Source organism: Rhopilema esculentum, chromosome 6, assembly GCF_057945365.1.
Source record: "Rhopilema esculentum isolate cy_ngs chromosome 6, ASM5794536v1, whole genome shotgun sequence".
NCBI classification, from domain to species: domain Eukaryota; kingdom Metazoa; phylum Cnidaria; class Scyphozoa; order Rhizostomeae; family Rhizostomatidae; genus Rhopilema; species Rhopilema esculentum.
The window spans coordinates 14,605,237-14,620,407 of record NC_142820.1 but is presented as its reverse complement, the minus strand read 5'-3'; the positions used below and the strand labels follow the sequence as shown (position 1 = coordinate 14,620,407).

Genomic DNA, 15,171 nt, shown 5'->3' with positions numbered 1-15,171 from the left:
AAAGCAAATCGCTAGACTATTTACTGTTTCGGGGGCAAACTGTTACAGAGAGTCCATTATCCTATTCTATAGAACCTTGCACCCCGTCCTGGTGCACAGAGAACCTTATCCACACAAGTTCCTTATTTTCGTGCCATAACACAACTGAATGTTAAAATATCACCAAATCAACTAAACCATAGAAGATAATCACAACAAAGCAAATCGCTAGACTATTTACTGTTTCGGGGGCAAACTGTTACAGAGAGTCCATTATCCTATTCTATAGAACCTTGCACCCCGTCCTGGTGCACAGAGAACCTTATCCACACAAGTTCCTTATTTTCGTGCCATAACACAACTGAATGTTAAAATATCACCAAATCAACTAAACCATAGAAGATAATCACAACAAAGCAAATCGCTAGACTATTTACTGTTTCGGGGGCAAACTGTTACAGAGAGTCCATTATCCTATTCTATAGAACCTTGCACCCCGTCCTGGTGCACAGAGAACCTTATCCACACAAGTTCCTTATTTTCGTGCCATAACACAACTGAATGTTAAAATATCACCAAATCAACTAAACCATAGAAGATAATCACAACAAAGCAAATCGCTAGACTATTTACTGTTTCGGGGGCAAACTGTTACAGAGAATTCATTATCTTATTCTATAGAACCTTGCACCCCGTCCTGGTGCACAGAGAACCTTATCCACACAAGTTCCTTATTTTCGTGCCATAACACAACTGAATGTTAAAATATCACCAAATCAACTAAACCATAGAAGATAATCACAACAAAGCAAATCGCTAGACTATTTACTGTTTCGGGGGCAAACTGTTACAGAGAATTCATTATCTTATTCTATAGAACCTTGCACCCCGTCCTGGTGCACAGAGAACCTTATCCACACAAGTTCCTTATTTTCGTGCCATAACACAACTGAATGTTAAAATATCACCAAATCAACTAAACCATAGAAGATAATCACAACAAAGCAAATCGCTAGACTATTTACTGTTCCGGGGGCAAACTGTTACAGAGAGTCCATTATCCTATTCTATAGAACCTTGCACCCCGTCCTGGTGCACAGAGAGCCTTATCCACACAAGTTCCTTATTTTCGTGCCATAACACAACTGAATGTTAAAATATCACCAAATCAACTAAACCATAGAAGATAATCACAACAAAGCAAATCGCTAGACTATTTACTGTTTCGGGGGCAAACTGTTACAGAGAATTCATTATTTTATTCTATAGAACTTTGCACCCCGTCCTGGTGCACAGAGAACCTTATCCACACAAGTTCCTTATTTTCGTGCCATAACACAACTGAATGTTAAAATATCACCAAATCAACTAAACCATAGAAGATAATCACAACAAAGCAAATCGCTAGACTATTTACTGTTTCGGGGGCAAACTGTTACAGAGAATTCATTATCTTATTCTATAGAACCTTGCACCCCGTCCTGGTGCACAGAGAACCTTATCCACACAAGTTCCTTATTTTCGTGCCATAACACAACTGAATGTTAAAATATCACCAAATCAACTAAACCATAGAAGATAATCAAAACAAAGCAAATCGCTAGACTATTTACTGTTTCGGGGGCAAACTGTTACAGAGAGTCCATTATCCTATTCTATAGAACCTTGCACCCCGTCCTGGTGCACAGAGAACCTTATCCACACAAGTTCCTTATTTTCGTGCCATAACACAACTGAATGTTAAAATATCACCAAATCAACTAAACCATAGAAGATAATCACAACAAAGCAAATCGCTAGACTATTTACTGTTTCGGGGGCAAACTGTTACAGAGAGTCCATTATCCTATTCTATAGAACCTTGCACCCCGTCCTGGTGCACAGAGAACCTTATCCACACAAGTTCCTTATTTTCGTGCCATAACACAACTGAATGTTAAAATATCACCAAATCAACTAAACCATAGAAGATAATCACAACAAAGCAAATCGCTAGACTATTTACTGTTTCGGGGGCAAACTGTTACAGAGAGTCCATTATCTTATTCTATAGAACCTTGCACCCCGTCCTGGTGCACAGAGAACCTTATCCACACAAGTTCCTTATTTTCGTGCCATAACACAACTGAATGTTAAAATATCACCAAATCAACTAAACCATAGAAGATAATCACAACAAAGCAAATCGCTAGACTATTTACTGTTTCGGGGGCAAACTGTTACAGAGAGTCCATTATCCTATTCTATAGAACCTTGCACCCCGTCCTGGTGCACAGAGAACCTTATCCACACAAGTTCCTTATTTTCGTGCCATAACACAACTGAATGTTAAAATATCACCAAATCAACTAAACCATAGAAGATAATCACAACAAAGCAAATCGCTAGACTATTTACTGTTTCGGGGGCAAACTGTTACAGAGAGTCCATTATCCTATTCTATAGAACCTTGCACCCCGTCCTGGTGCACAGAGAACCTTATCCACACAAGTTCCTTATTTTCGTGCCATAACACAACTGAATGTTAAAATATCACCAAATCAACTAAACCATAGAAGATAATCACAACAAAGCAAATCGCTAGACTATTTACTGTTTCGGGGGCAAACTGTTACAGAGAATTCATTATCTTATTCTATAGAACCTTGCACCCCGTCCTGGTGCACAGAGAACCTTATCCACACAAGTTCCTTATTTTCGTGCCATAACACAACTGAATGTTAAAATATCACCAAATCAACTAAACCATAGAAGATAATCACAACAAAGCAAATCGCTAGACTATTTACTGTTTCGGGGGCAAACTGTTACAGAGAATTCATTATCTTATTCTATAGAACCTTGCACCCCGTCCTGGTGCACAGAGAACCTTATCCACACAAGTTCCTTATTTTCGTGCCATAACACAACTGAATGTTAAAATATCACCAAATCAACTAAACCATAGAAGATAATCACAACAAAGCAAATCGCTAGACTATTTACTGTTCCGGGGGCAAACTGTTACAGAGAGTCCATTATCCTATTCTATAGAACCTTGCACCCCGTCCTGGTGCACAGAGAGCCTTATCCACACAAGTTCCTTATTTTCGTGCCATAACACAACTGAATGTTAAAATATCACCAAATCAACTAAACCATAGAAGATAATCACAACAAAGCAAATCGCTAGACTATTTACTGTTTCGGGGGCAAACTGTTACAGAGAATTCATTATTTTATTCTATAGAACTTTGCACCCCGTCCTGGTGCACAGAGAACCTTATCCACACAAGTTCCTTATTTTCGTGCCATAACACAACTGAATGTTAAAATATCACCAAATCAACTAAACCATAGAAGATAATCACAACAAAGCAAATCGCTAGACTATTTACTGTTTCGGGGGCAAACTGTTACAGAGAATTCATTATCTTATTCTATAGAACCTTGCACCCCGTCCTGGTGCACAGAGAACCTTATCCACACAAGTTCCTTATTTTCGTGCCATAACACAACTGAATGTTAAAATATCACCAAATCAACTAAACCATAGAAGATAATCACAACAAAGCAAATCGCTAGACTATTTACTGTTTCGGGGGCAAACTGTTACAGAGAGTCCATTATCTTATTCTATAGAACCTTGCACCCCGCCCTGGTGCACAGAGAACCTTATCCACACAAGTTCCTTATTTTCGTGCCATAACACAACTGAATGTTAAAATATCACCAAATCAATTAAACCATAGAAGATAATCACAACAAAGCAAATCGCTAGACTATTTACTGTTTCGGGGGCAAACTGTTACAGAGAATTCATTATCTTATTCTATAGAACCTTGCACCCCGTCCTGGTGCACAGAGAACCTTATCCACACAAGTTCCTTATTTTCGTGCCATAACACAACTGAATGTTAAAATATCACCAAATCAACTAAACCATAGAAGATAATCACAACAAAGCAAATCGCTAGACTATTTACTGTTTCGGGGGCAAACTGTTACAGAGAGTCCATTATCCTATTCTATAGAACCTTGCACCCCGTCCTGGTGCACAGAGAACCTTATCCACACAAGTTCCTTATTTTCGTGCCATAACACAACTGAATGTTAAAATATCACCAAATCAACTAAACCATAGAAGATAATCACAACAAAGCAAATCGCTAGACTATTTACTGTTTCGGGGGCAAACTGTTACAGAGAGTCCATTATCCTATTCTATAGAACCTTGCACCCCGTCCTGGTGCACAGAGAACCTTATCCACACAAGTTCCTTATTTTCGTGCCATAACACAACTGAATGTTAAAATATCACCAAATCAACTAAACCATAGAAGATAATCACAACAAAGCAAATCGCTAGACTATTTACTGTTTCGGGGGCAAACTGTTACAGAGAGTCCATTATCCTATTCTATAGAACCTTGCACCCCGTCCTGGTGCACAGAGAACCTTATCCACACAAGTTCCTTATTTTCGTGCCATAACACAACTGAATGTTAAAATATCACCAAATCAACTAAACCATAGAAGATAATCACAACAAAGCAAATCGCTAGACTATTTACTGTTTCGGGGGCAAACTGTTACAGAGAGTCCATTATCCTATTCTATAGAACCTTGCACCCCGTCCTGGTGCACAGAGAACCTTATCCACACAAGTTCCTTATTTTCGTGCCATAACACAACTGAATGTTAAAATATCACCAAATCAACTAAACCATAGAAGATAATCACAACAAAGCAAATCGCTAGACTATTTACTGTTTCGGGGGCAAACTGTTACAGAGAATTCATTATCTTATTCTATAGAACCTTGCACCCCGTCCTGGTGCACAGAGAACCTTATCCACACAAGTTCCTTATTTTCGTGCCATAACACAACTGAATGTTAAAATATCACCAAATCAACTAAACCATAGAAGATAATCACAACAAAGCAAATCGCTAGACTATTTACTGTTTCGGGGGCAAACTGTTACAGAGAATTCATTATCTTATTCTATAGAACCTTGCACCCCGTCCTGGTGCACAGAGAACCTTATCCACACAAGTTCCTTATTTTCGTGCCATAACACAACTGAATGTTAAAATATCACCAAATCAACTAAACCATAGAAGATAATCACAACAAAGCAAATCGCTAGACTATTTACTGTTCCGGGGGCAAACTGTTACAGAGAGTCCATTATCCTATTCTATAGAACCTTGCACCCCGTCCTGGTGCACAGAGAGCCTTATCCACACAAGTTCCTTATTTTCGTGCCATAACACAACTGAATGTTAAAATATCACCAAATCAACTAAACCATAGAAGATAATCACAACAAAGCAAATCGCTAGACTATTTACTGTTTCGGGGGCAAACTGTTACAGAGAATTCATTATTTTATTCTATAGAACTTTGCACCCCGTCCTGGTGCACAGAGAACCTTATCCACACAAGTTCCTTATTTTCGTGCCATAACACAACTGAATGTTAAAATATCACCAAATCAACTTAACCATAGAAGATAATCACAACAAAGCAAATCGCTAGACTATTTACTGTTTCGGGGGCAAACTGTTACAGAGAATTCATTATCTTATTCTATAGAACCTTGCACCCCGTCCTGGTGCACAGAGAACCTTATCCACACAAGTTCCTTATTTTCGTGCCATAACACAACTGAATGTTAAAATATCACCAAATCAACTAAACCATAGAAGATAATCAAAACAAAGCAAATCGCTAGACTATTTACTGTTTCGGGGGCAAACTGTTACAGAGAGTCCATTATCCTATTCTATAGAACCTTGCACCCCGTCCTGGTGCACAGAGAACCTTATCCACACAAGTTCCTTATTTTCGTGCCATAACACAACTGAATGTTAAAATATCACCAAATCAACTAAACCATAGAAGATAATCACAACAAAGCAAATCGCTAGACTATTTACTGTTTCGGGGGCAAACTGTTACAGAGAGTCCATTATCCTATTCTATAGAACCTTGCACCCCGTCCTGGTGCACAGAGAACCTTATCCACACAAGTTCCTTATTTTCGTGCCATAACACAACTGAATGTTAAAATATCACCAAATCAACTAAACCATAGAAGATAATCACAACAAAGCAAATCGCTAGACTATTTACTGTTTCGGGGGCAAACTGTTACAGAGAGTCCATTATCTTATTCTATAGAACCTTGCACCCCGTCCTGGTGCACAGAGAACCTTATCCACACAAGTTCCTTATTTTCGTGCCATAACACAACTGAATGTTAAAATATCACCAAATCAACTAAACCATAGAAGATAATCACAACAAAGCAAATCGCTAGACTATTTACTGTTTCGGGGGCAAACTGTTACAGAGAGTCCATTATCCTATTCTATAGAACCTTGCACCCCGTCCTGGTGCACAGAGAACCTTATCCACACAAGTTCCTTATTTTCGTGCCATAACACAACTGAATGTTAAAATATCACCAAATCAACTAAACCATAGAAGATAATCACAACAAAGCAAATCGCTAGACTATTTACTGTTTCGGGGGCAAACTGTTACAGAGAGTCCATTATCCTATTCTATAGAACCTTGCACCCCGTCCTGGTGCACAGAGAACCTTATCCACACAAGTTCCTTATTTTCGTGCCATAACACAACTGAATGTTAAAATATCACCAAATCAACTAAACCATAGAAGATAATCACAACAAAGCAAATCGCTAGACTATTTACTGTTTCGGGGGCAAACTGTTACAGAGAATTCATTATCTTATTCTATAGAACCTTGCACCCCGTCCTGGTGCACAGAGAACCTTATCCACACAAGTTCCTTATTTTCGTGCCATAACACAACTGAATGTTAAAATATCACCAAATCAACTAAACCATAGAAGATAATCACAACAAAGCAAATCGCTAGACTATTTACTGTTTCGGGGGCAAACTGTTACAGAGAATTCATTATCTTATTCTATAGAACCTTGCACCCCGTCCTGGTGCACAGAGAACCTTATCCACACAAGTTCCTTATTTTCGTGCCATAACACAACTGAATGTTAAAATATCACCAAATCAACTAAACCATAGAAGATAATCACAACAAAGCAAATCGCTAGACTATTTACTGTTCCGGGGGCAAACTGTTACAGAGAGTCCATTATCCTATTCTATAGAACCTTGCACCCCGTCCTGGTGCACAGAGAGCCTTATCCACACAAGTTCCTTATTTTCGTGCCATAACACAACTGAATGTTAAAATATCACCAAATCAACTAAACCATAGAAGATAATCACAACAAAGCAAATCGCTAGACTATTTACTGTTTCGGGGGCAAACTGTTACAGAGAATTCATTATTTTATTCTATAGAACTTTGCACCCCGTCCTGGTGCACAGAGAACCTTATCCACACAAGTTCCTTATTTTCGTGCCATAACACAACTGAATGTTAAAATATCACCAAATCAACTAAACCATAGAAGATAATCACAACAAAGCAAATCGCTAGACTATTTACTGTTTCGGGGGCAAACTGTTACAGAGAATTCATTATCTTATTCTATAGAACCTTGCACCCCGTCCTGGTGCACAGAGAACCTTATCCACACAAGTTCCTTATTTTCGTGCCATAACACAACTGAATGTTAAAATATCACCAAATCAACTAAACCATAGAAGATAATCACAACAAAGCAAATCGCTAGACTATTTACTGTTTCGGGGGCAAACTGTTACAGAGAGTCCATTATCTTATTCTATAGAACCTTGCACCCCGCCCTGGTGCACAGAGAACCTTATCCACACAAGTTCCTTATTTTCGTGCCATAACACAACTGAATGTTAAAATATCACCAAATCAATTAAACCATAGAAGATAATCACAACAAAGCAAATCGCTAGACTATTTACTGTTTCGGGGGCAAACTGTTACAGAGAATTCATTATCTTATTCTATAGAACCTTGCACCCCGTCCTGGTGCACAGAGAACCTTATCCACACAAGTTCCTTATTTTCGTGCCATAACACAACTGAATGTTAAAATATCACCAAATCAACTAAACCATAGAAGATAATCACAACAAAGCAAATCGCTAGACTATTTACTGTTTCGGGGGCAAACTGTTACAGAGAGTCCATTATCCTATTCTATAGAACCTTGCACCCCGTCCTGGTGCACAGAGAACCTTATCCACACAAGTTCCTTATTTTCGTGCCATAACACAACTGAATGTTAAAATATCACCAAATCAACTAAACCATAGAAGATAATCACAACAAAGCAAATCGCTAGACTATTTACTGTTTCGGGGGCAAACTGTTACAGAGAGTCCATTATCCTATTCTATAGAACCTTGCACCCCGTCCTGGTGCACAGAGAACCTTATCCACACAAGTTCCTTATTTTCGTGCCATAACACAACTGAATGTTAAAATATCACCAAATCAACTAAACCATAGAAGATAATCACAACAAAGCAAATCGCTAGACTATTTACTGTTTCGGGGGCAAACTGTTACAGAGAGTCCATTATCCTATTCTATAGAACCTTGCACCCCGTCCTGGTGCACAGAGAACCTTATCCACACAAGTTCCTTATTTTCGTGCCATAACACAACTGAATGTTAAAATATCACCAAATCAACTAAACCATAGAAGATAATCACAACAAAGCAAATCGCTAGACTATTTACTGTTTCGGGGGCAAACTGTTACAGAGAGTCCATTATCCTATTCTATAGAACCTTGCACCCCGTCCTGGTGCACAGAGAACCTTATCCACACAAGTTCCTTATTTTCGTGCCATAACACAACTGAATGTTAAAATATCACCAAATCAACTAAACCATAGAAGATAATCACAACAAAGCAAATCGCTAGACTATTTACTGTTTCGGGGGCAAACTGTAACATATTTGTGTTAAAGAGAGTTCATATTTGTTAAAAGTCTCAGCATGATAAAGATCTCAAAGCTTGTACCATGGCAATGTAAGCAACTCAACATAAAGGCCTAGGCCCAACATAAAGACTGTTAGAAATGTCAAATGGTGAAATCAATTCGGGACAAAATGATGAACCCTTTTAAATCATGTCAAGATGTAGCTTAAAAGGAGTCTCACCTAAACCAAAGTAATCTGAGTAGTATCATTCCTATCCATTTTACACTCTCCGAAGCAACTTAGCGCGCGGAATTGAAGCGCCATTTTGTTTATATTGAGCATGGTGCAGCCTCTATTTGATGCTAGTGGTCATTTTTCCTTAGTTTGGCCTATTGTTTTCCCTATTGTTTTGCCCCACTTCAACCCCAATTATTTCGAAAACGGTGCATTTAAGACCCTTTATCTAGAGTGTCAATCAACTCAGCGTAATTTTCTACACCAGAAACATTTAATGATTTTTTCACTTATTTTGAAAAGTATCACCCCTTCCTTAATACATTTAACCGAGGCCCTATTGTTTCACCAGGACGCGCCGCTAAAACCCCTCTATAGTAGTGAAGTAAGGAATGTTCGAAAAATATGGAAAAATAGTAAATTAGCTTTTAAGATTACCAGCTTTTGATACAATGGGTAAATATACTTCATCTCTAGCATAGTACCAGAGGTCTTGGAAATTCTATATGGTTTTGGTGTAAATTGCATCTAAAGTTTGGTCATTCCCTAGGTGGGTTATGACCAATTCAATTCACTTCAATTCATTAAATGTTCTGTTCTGCTTTTGATTGTGGGTATCTTTAACTTTGGTATTGGGAAATACCCCTAACCTAGGGGCCATCAGGGAGTTAGTATCAATGTGAAATAACTTTCATACATCATTTTAAACTTAAATTAGCGCTAGCAATTGGTTTTGAAGGGCTTTAAAACACATAATTTAAGGGGCCTGTATATATCAATGCATGTATTTAGAAGACACGTAAAGAAACAAAAATGAAAAGTTGTTCTTTGGTAGACACTTTTTCTACTTTGAAAACTTAAAGAAAACTTTTTGTTATGTAGCTACATGAAAAAAATATCTTTATAGCGTTGATACTTCAAAAGGAATAAATCGTAACACAATCAATGGAGAGAACTACAACCTCTAATTAATCTATGAAGGTGTCACAAATGTTCGCAAATAATAGTATAATGTGTAATGATGTTACAAAATTTAAATAAAGTCATTGTCTGATTCCGATGAACTTTCATCCATTTGTTGTCGCATCCCTTCCATGACTGCCTCGTATATTTCATGCTTACGTGTTCGGAGATGATAAGTGTTACTGTCCGCATCATATACACAATCAATGGGGTGAACTACAGCCTCTATACTTTCTTTGAAGGTGATGCCAATTTTCATTTTATACGTGTAGCTTTCGTCAGTCTCTTCCATCTCGGCCATTAATACAGTTTTCTCGTCGTAGTTCACATCGATTACCTTACCTACTAAAATGTTTGGAACAGCCAAAGTCGAATCATTTGTAATTAGAGCAACAATTTGATCTCTAATGGGGTAGTTCCAACAGGACAATTTTCGACGAATCCCTAAACAGTTAGCTGTATTATCTGCCAAGTGTCTTACACCCTTTTTAATTTTGTTCTCAGTTTCCATGGTATAGTATCTTAGTCTCTGAGTTCTCTGACTGTGTGACATAAGTCTTGCGATAGCTGCTTCTATGTTTTTGTCCTTTTCCTCAGACAGAACCCAGTTAACTAAACTTTTACGAAGGGTTCCTGTAGTTACATGCAATTGATCATCCGAATGTTGTGAGAATGACTTGGAGAGATAAACTGTAAATGATTCGGAACTTTCAAATGGCTCTCCACTTTTACGCATGAAAAGAAAGTCGTGTTTCTTATCTTTAAGGAGTATCCTCCTTTCTTTATCTATAAATGTTCGCAAATAGCGCTCTAAATAATCGACGCTCGAAACCGAGATCCGATTGCACCCATAAGTCGAAGAGGTTTTAAAAATGTTTATTTCCAATTCCACTGTGCCATCTTCTTTGAATATAAGATAGTTGTTATTTCTATCTCGCTCTTCATCCTTCTCTTGCACTATTTTAAGTCTTATCATGTCAGTGTTTCTTGCCGGATTAACAGTGGCAAACATTAAAAGAATTAAGAAATCATGATACAATCTTGCCTTATCTATTCTCGTGCCACAAAATGTTTCCAATTCATATTTCATTTTCTTTAATAGTTCCATTGCTTGTCCCCAGTAATAGTTTTTTTTTCTGTCCGTATTTGTATTTTTTCTCCTTCTCTCCTTTTCGTACTCTCTCTGTTAAAAGAAAAGTGAATGCAATCAGCAAAAGAAAACAACACCATCAAGAAGGAAAATGCATACAAAGTGCGTAAAGCGTAGAAGTAACCGACAGCACAACCAACGCTGTAATCTTTTCAAAGCATATTTTATATCAAATTCGCTATTGGACGACGATAATTTGGCAATCTTGGTCACTTTGGCCGTTCTTAGTTCACTTGAAACGTAGATATAAACTCTGAAGTAGATGACTTCAAATTAAATGCTTACCTGCAGCTGAGACTGTATTCTTTTCAGCTGCACAATCTCTTTTATTTCCATAAGGTTTCCGCTATTTCTCTTCACATATTTGGCAATATATAAAATCGATTGTACATAGCCTGCCACCGTGCCGTAGCTTAAGGGTTTGGCCAATCGCGTTTGCACGAAAGCATCCACTTTTTTCGTGTTAAGGCAATCTTCAATGTTTGGACTCCGTGTTTCTGTCTCTGCAACAAAAATAAAGTATTCTTTTGCTTTACCAATGATCTTTTTCACTGTTGCCTCTGCAATTTTTCCAGTGGGCCGTTCTGGATTGATTACCTTGCTGTAGAATTCAGCAATTTTCGGAAACTCATTATTAACAGCTTCATGTGTACTATTGTGTGGATCTCGGTAATTAACGCTGTAGTCTTCCATTCTAACATCTTCGAAAGATTCCACATCAGTCATGGAGTTTGTGGCCTCCCCGCACATTTCATTCGTTGAAATTTTATCGTTTGCTTCAATCGTTGTGGTGCTTTGGAGCTGTTTGAAGATTTGCTGTTTGTGTTTGCTGTTAAGTTTTTGAAAATCTCCCATATCTATCAGCCAGTGTCCCCCTTTCTGTTTTCCAAAACGTGACTGCAGCTTTGCACATATCGTCCCTTGGGCTAATCTAGCCCTTATACCCATTCGGTGGAGCATGGTTTTGAAGGCTGATCCAGTCATGTGCTGGAAATCTGTTTTAACGTCCGCCAGTGCCACGTATTGATTTCCATCAATTTCAAACAGATCTCTGTCCAGAATTTTGGTAGGTTCTAAATAAAAATATTCTGGTTACATGTATAAAAAGGAAACTGGTTCCAAGAAAACTGATAACAAAATGCAATCGTGTTGAAAAAGTCTTGTTGCAAAAGTATATGTTTCGACCATCAATCTGTGAGAAAACATCCTTTCTATTGTAAATAATTAACGATAAGGAAACAACTTGCCATGAAAATTTGAATCCATTTCGTTCTTTAACGAGGGACAATTGCTTGATCCTACAAGGAAAATATGCTGATTCAATAAAAGGAAATTATGATGTTTTGCTACAAATACTTTTTTCTACTCTATCGCCCCGCGATCTCACTACGCCCATCAAAATACGTGAAATAAATGGAAAACCAGGTTAGAGAAATTCGGTTTAGAAATTTGGTCACACCCGAACCAAGCCCCAATGAAGCTTTTCTTATAAAAACGCAATTCTAGTTATATGCATCTGGTTACATTGACAAAACAAGCTGGAAGACAACTGGTTACATGATGTAACCAGATAAAAAAGTCATCTGGTTAAAACGCGCTGCTTTCAACGGGGACTAGCCTTATTGAAACTCGTTTTATATTATTGAAACTCTTTCATAAATATCAATTCTGGTAGCATGCATCTGGTTACATCGAAAAAACCGGCTGGAAGACAACTGGTTACATGATGTAACCAGATAGAAAAACCATCTGGTTTAAACGATCTGCTTTCAACGGGAACTAGCCTTATTGAAACTCGTTTAATATTACTGACACTCTTTCATAAAACGCAATTCTTGTTATATGCATCTGGTTACATTGACAAAACAAGCTGGAAGACAACTGGTTACATTATGTAACCAGATAAAAAAGTCATCTGGTTAAAACGCGCTGCTTTCAACGGGAACTAGCCTTATTGAAACTCGTTTTATATTATTGAAACTCTTTCATAAATATCAATTCTGGTTGCATGCATCTGGTTACATCGAAAAAACCGGCTGGAAGACAACTGGTTACATGATGTAACCAGATAGAAAAACCATCTGGTTTAAACGATCTGCTTTCAACGGGAACTAGCCTTATTGAAACTCGTTTAATATTATTGACACTCTTTCATAAAACTCAATTCTGGTTGCATGCATCTGGTTACATCGACAAAACAGGCTGGAAGACAACTGGTCAATGATGTAACCAGATAAAAAAGTTATTTGGTTTAAACAATCTGGTTTCAACGGGAGCTAGCCCTAGTCAAACTAGTTACATTAAAGCGCAATTCTGGCTAAATGTTTCTAATATGATAGAGGAAACTGGTTACAAGACAACTGGTTTCATGATGAAACCAGATAGAATTTTATGCATAACAAGTTTAAACATAAAATCAAACGGACTGGACCCCCCCCCCCCCCGGGCTGCGAATGCAGCAAACTACAAGCAGACCTTCCCTTTATGGAATGCGGCACCCCCCTCGTCCCTTATCACGAGAGATGCTGCCAAAAAGAAGATTCTAAAATTTTGACCTAACTCTGGCAATAGTTTTACCCTAATTTTGTGAAACAAGTTTAAGATGTAACCAGATATAAGCAATCTCGCTACGCGCATCAAACTACGTAAAATAAATGAAAAACCAGGTTAGAGAAATCAGTTTAGAAATTTGGTCACACCCGAACTAAGCCCCAATGAAGCTTTTCTTATAGAAACGCAATTCGGGTTATATGCATCTGGTTACATTGACAAAACAGGCTGGAAGACAACTGGTTACATGATGTAACCAGATAAAAAAGTTATTTGGTTTAAACAATCTGGTTTCAACGGGAGCTAGCCCTAGTCAAACTAGTTACATTAAAGCGCAATTCTGGCTAAATGTTTCTAATATCATAGAGGAAACTGGTAACAAGACAACTGATGATGAAACCAGATAGAATTTTATGCATAACAAGTTTAAACATCAAATACAAGGTGTATATTAAAAGTATCTGTTGTCAAGTTCTAAAGATTTGCACTTGTTCAAAAGAATTCTGGTGAATTGCGTTGCCGTTGCCGGTGAAATTGATTGCAAAAAATACAAACAGTAGGAACTATTGAAGTTTTTGATAATCTGGAAATAAACTCACCTAATGAATAGATAAACCAATTTTATTGTCTCACCTCAGCTGACGAGGATTGAATTAATGATTTGGTTCGCGTTTATTCGTGAACTGTACAATATACTTTCTGGTTCTTATATCCACGTTGGAGACTTTGTATCAACATCTGCTTTTATTTCATCAATCGAAAATTGCAACTACACTTCAGCAAATTCACAGTAATTCTGAAACGTTAGTTGGAACACACTCTTATATAACAAACAGTCAACATAGCTATGGTTATCAAAATAAACAAACAAATTGTAGTTAGAATTGAGAATACTATCAAAAGAAACAGTTTTGGTAAATTTAATACACGGATTATTTCCTATGGCTATCAAAATAAACAAACAAACTGTAGTTAGAATTGGGAATACAATCAAAAGAAACAGTTTTAGTAACTTTATCACACGGATTATTTCCTATGGCTATCGAAATAAACAAACAAACTGTAGTTAGAATTGGGAATACAATCAAAGGAAACAGTTTTAGCAAATTTCATACTCACATAATTTCCCACAGCATAAAACAAAAGAGCTGTTAAATGCATTCTTGTTAACTTATGTCGTGTGAGTCAGTAACAGATATGCGCAGTGACATAGGCGTTCGCAGTTACAGCAAACTTACACAGCATGCACTTTATAAGTCATAGTCATAAACCCTTATGGATGATTTTTTAAATACAGAGTTTCAGGAGTAATTGCGATTTTGAAATTTCCATTCGGACACTCGTACCACTCGGACCCCTCTGAAGCATCTGCTCCCCCGGCCCCAGTCTCCCTCTTCCATCTTTATTACCTATCCTTCAAGAGGAACTTCGTTTTCGATA

General features: G+C 37.7%; 1 protein-coding gene across 1 annotated transcript in view; it reads right to left on the bottom strand.

The window, feature by feature from the left end:
* Positions 1 to 12,690, bottom strand: part of LOC148960161 (uncharacterized) — a 32,770-nt gene extending 20,080 nt beyond the window's left edge. The window contains exons 1-3 of the mRNA XM_089108818.1: positions 12,429 to 12,690; positions 11,467 to 12,254; positions 9,075 to 11,214 (exon numbers count right to left, since the gene is read on the bottom strand). Coding sequence (XP_088964944.1) covers positions 10,102 to 11,214; positions 11,467 to 12,254; positions 12,429 to 12,447 — 1,920 coding nt within the window. The 5' untranslated portion in view covers positions 12,448 to 12,690 and the 3' untranslated portion in view covers positions 9,075 to 10,101. The remainder of the gene's footprint in view (positions 1 to 9,074; positions 11,215 to 11,466; positions 12,255 to 12,428) is intronic.
* Between the last annotated feature and the right edge of the window lie 2,481 nt (positions 12,691 to 15,171).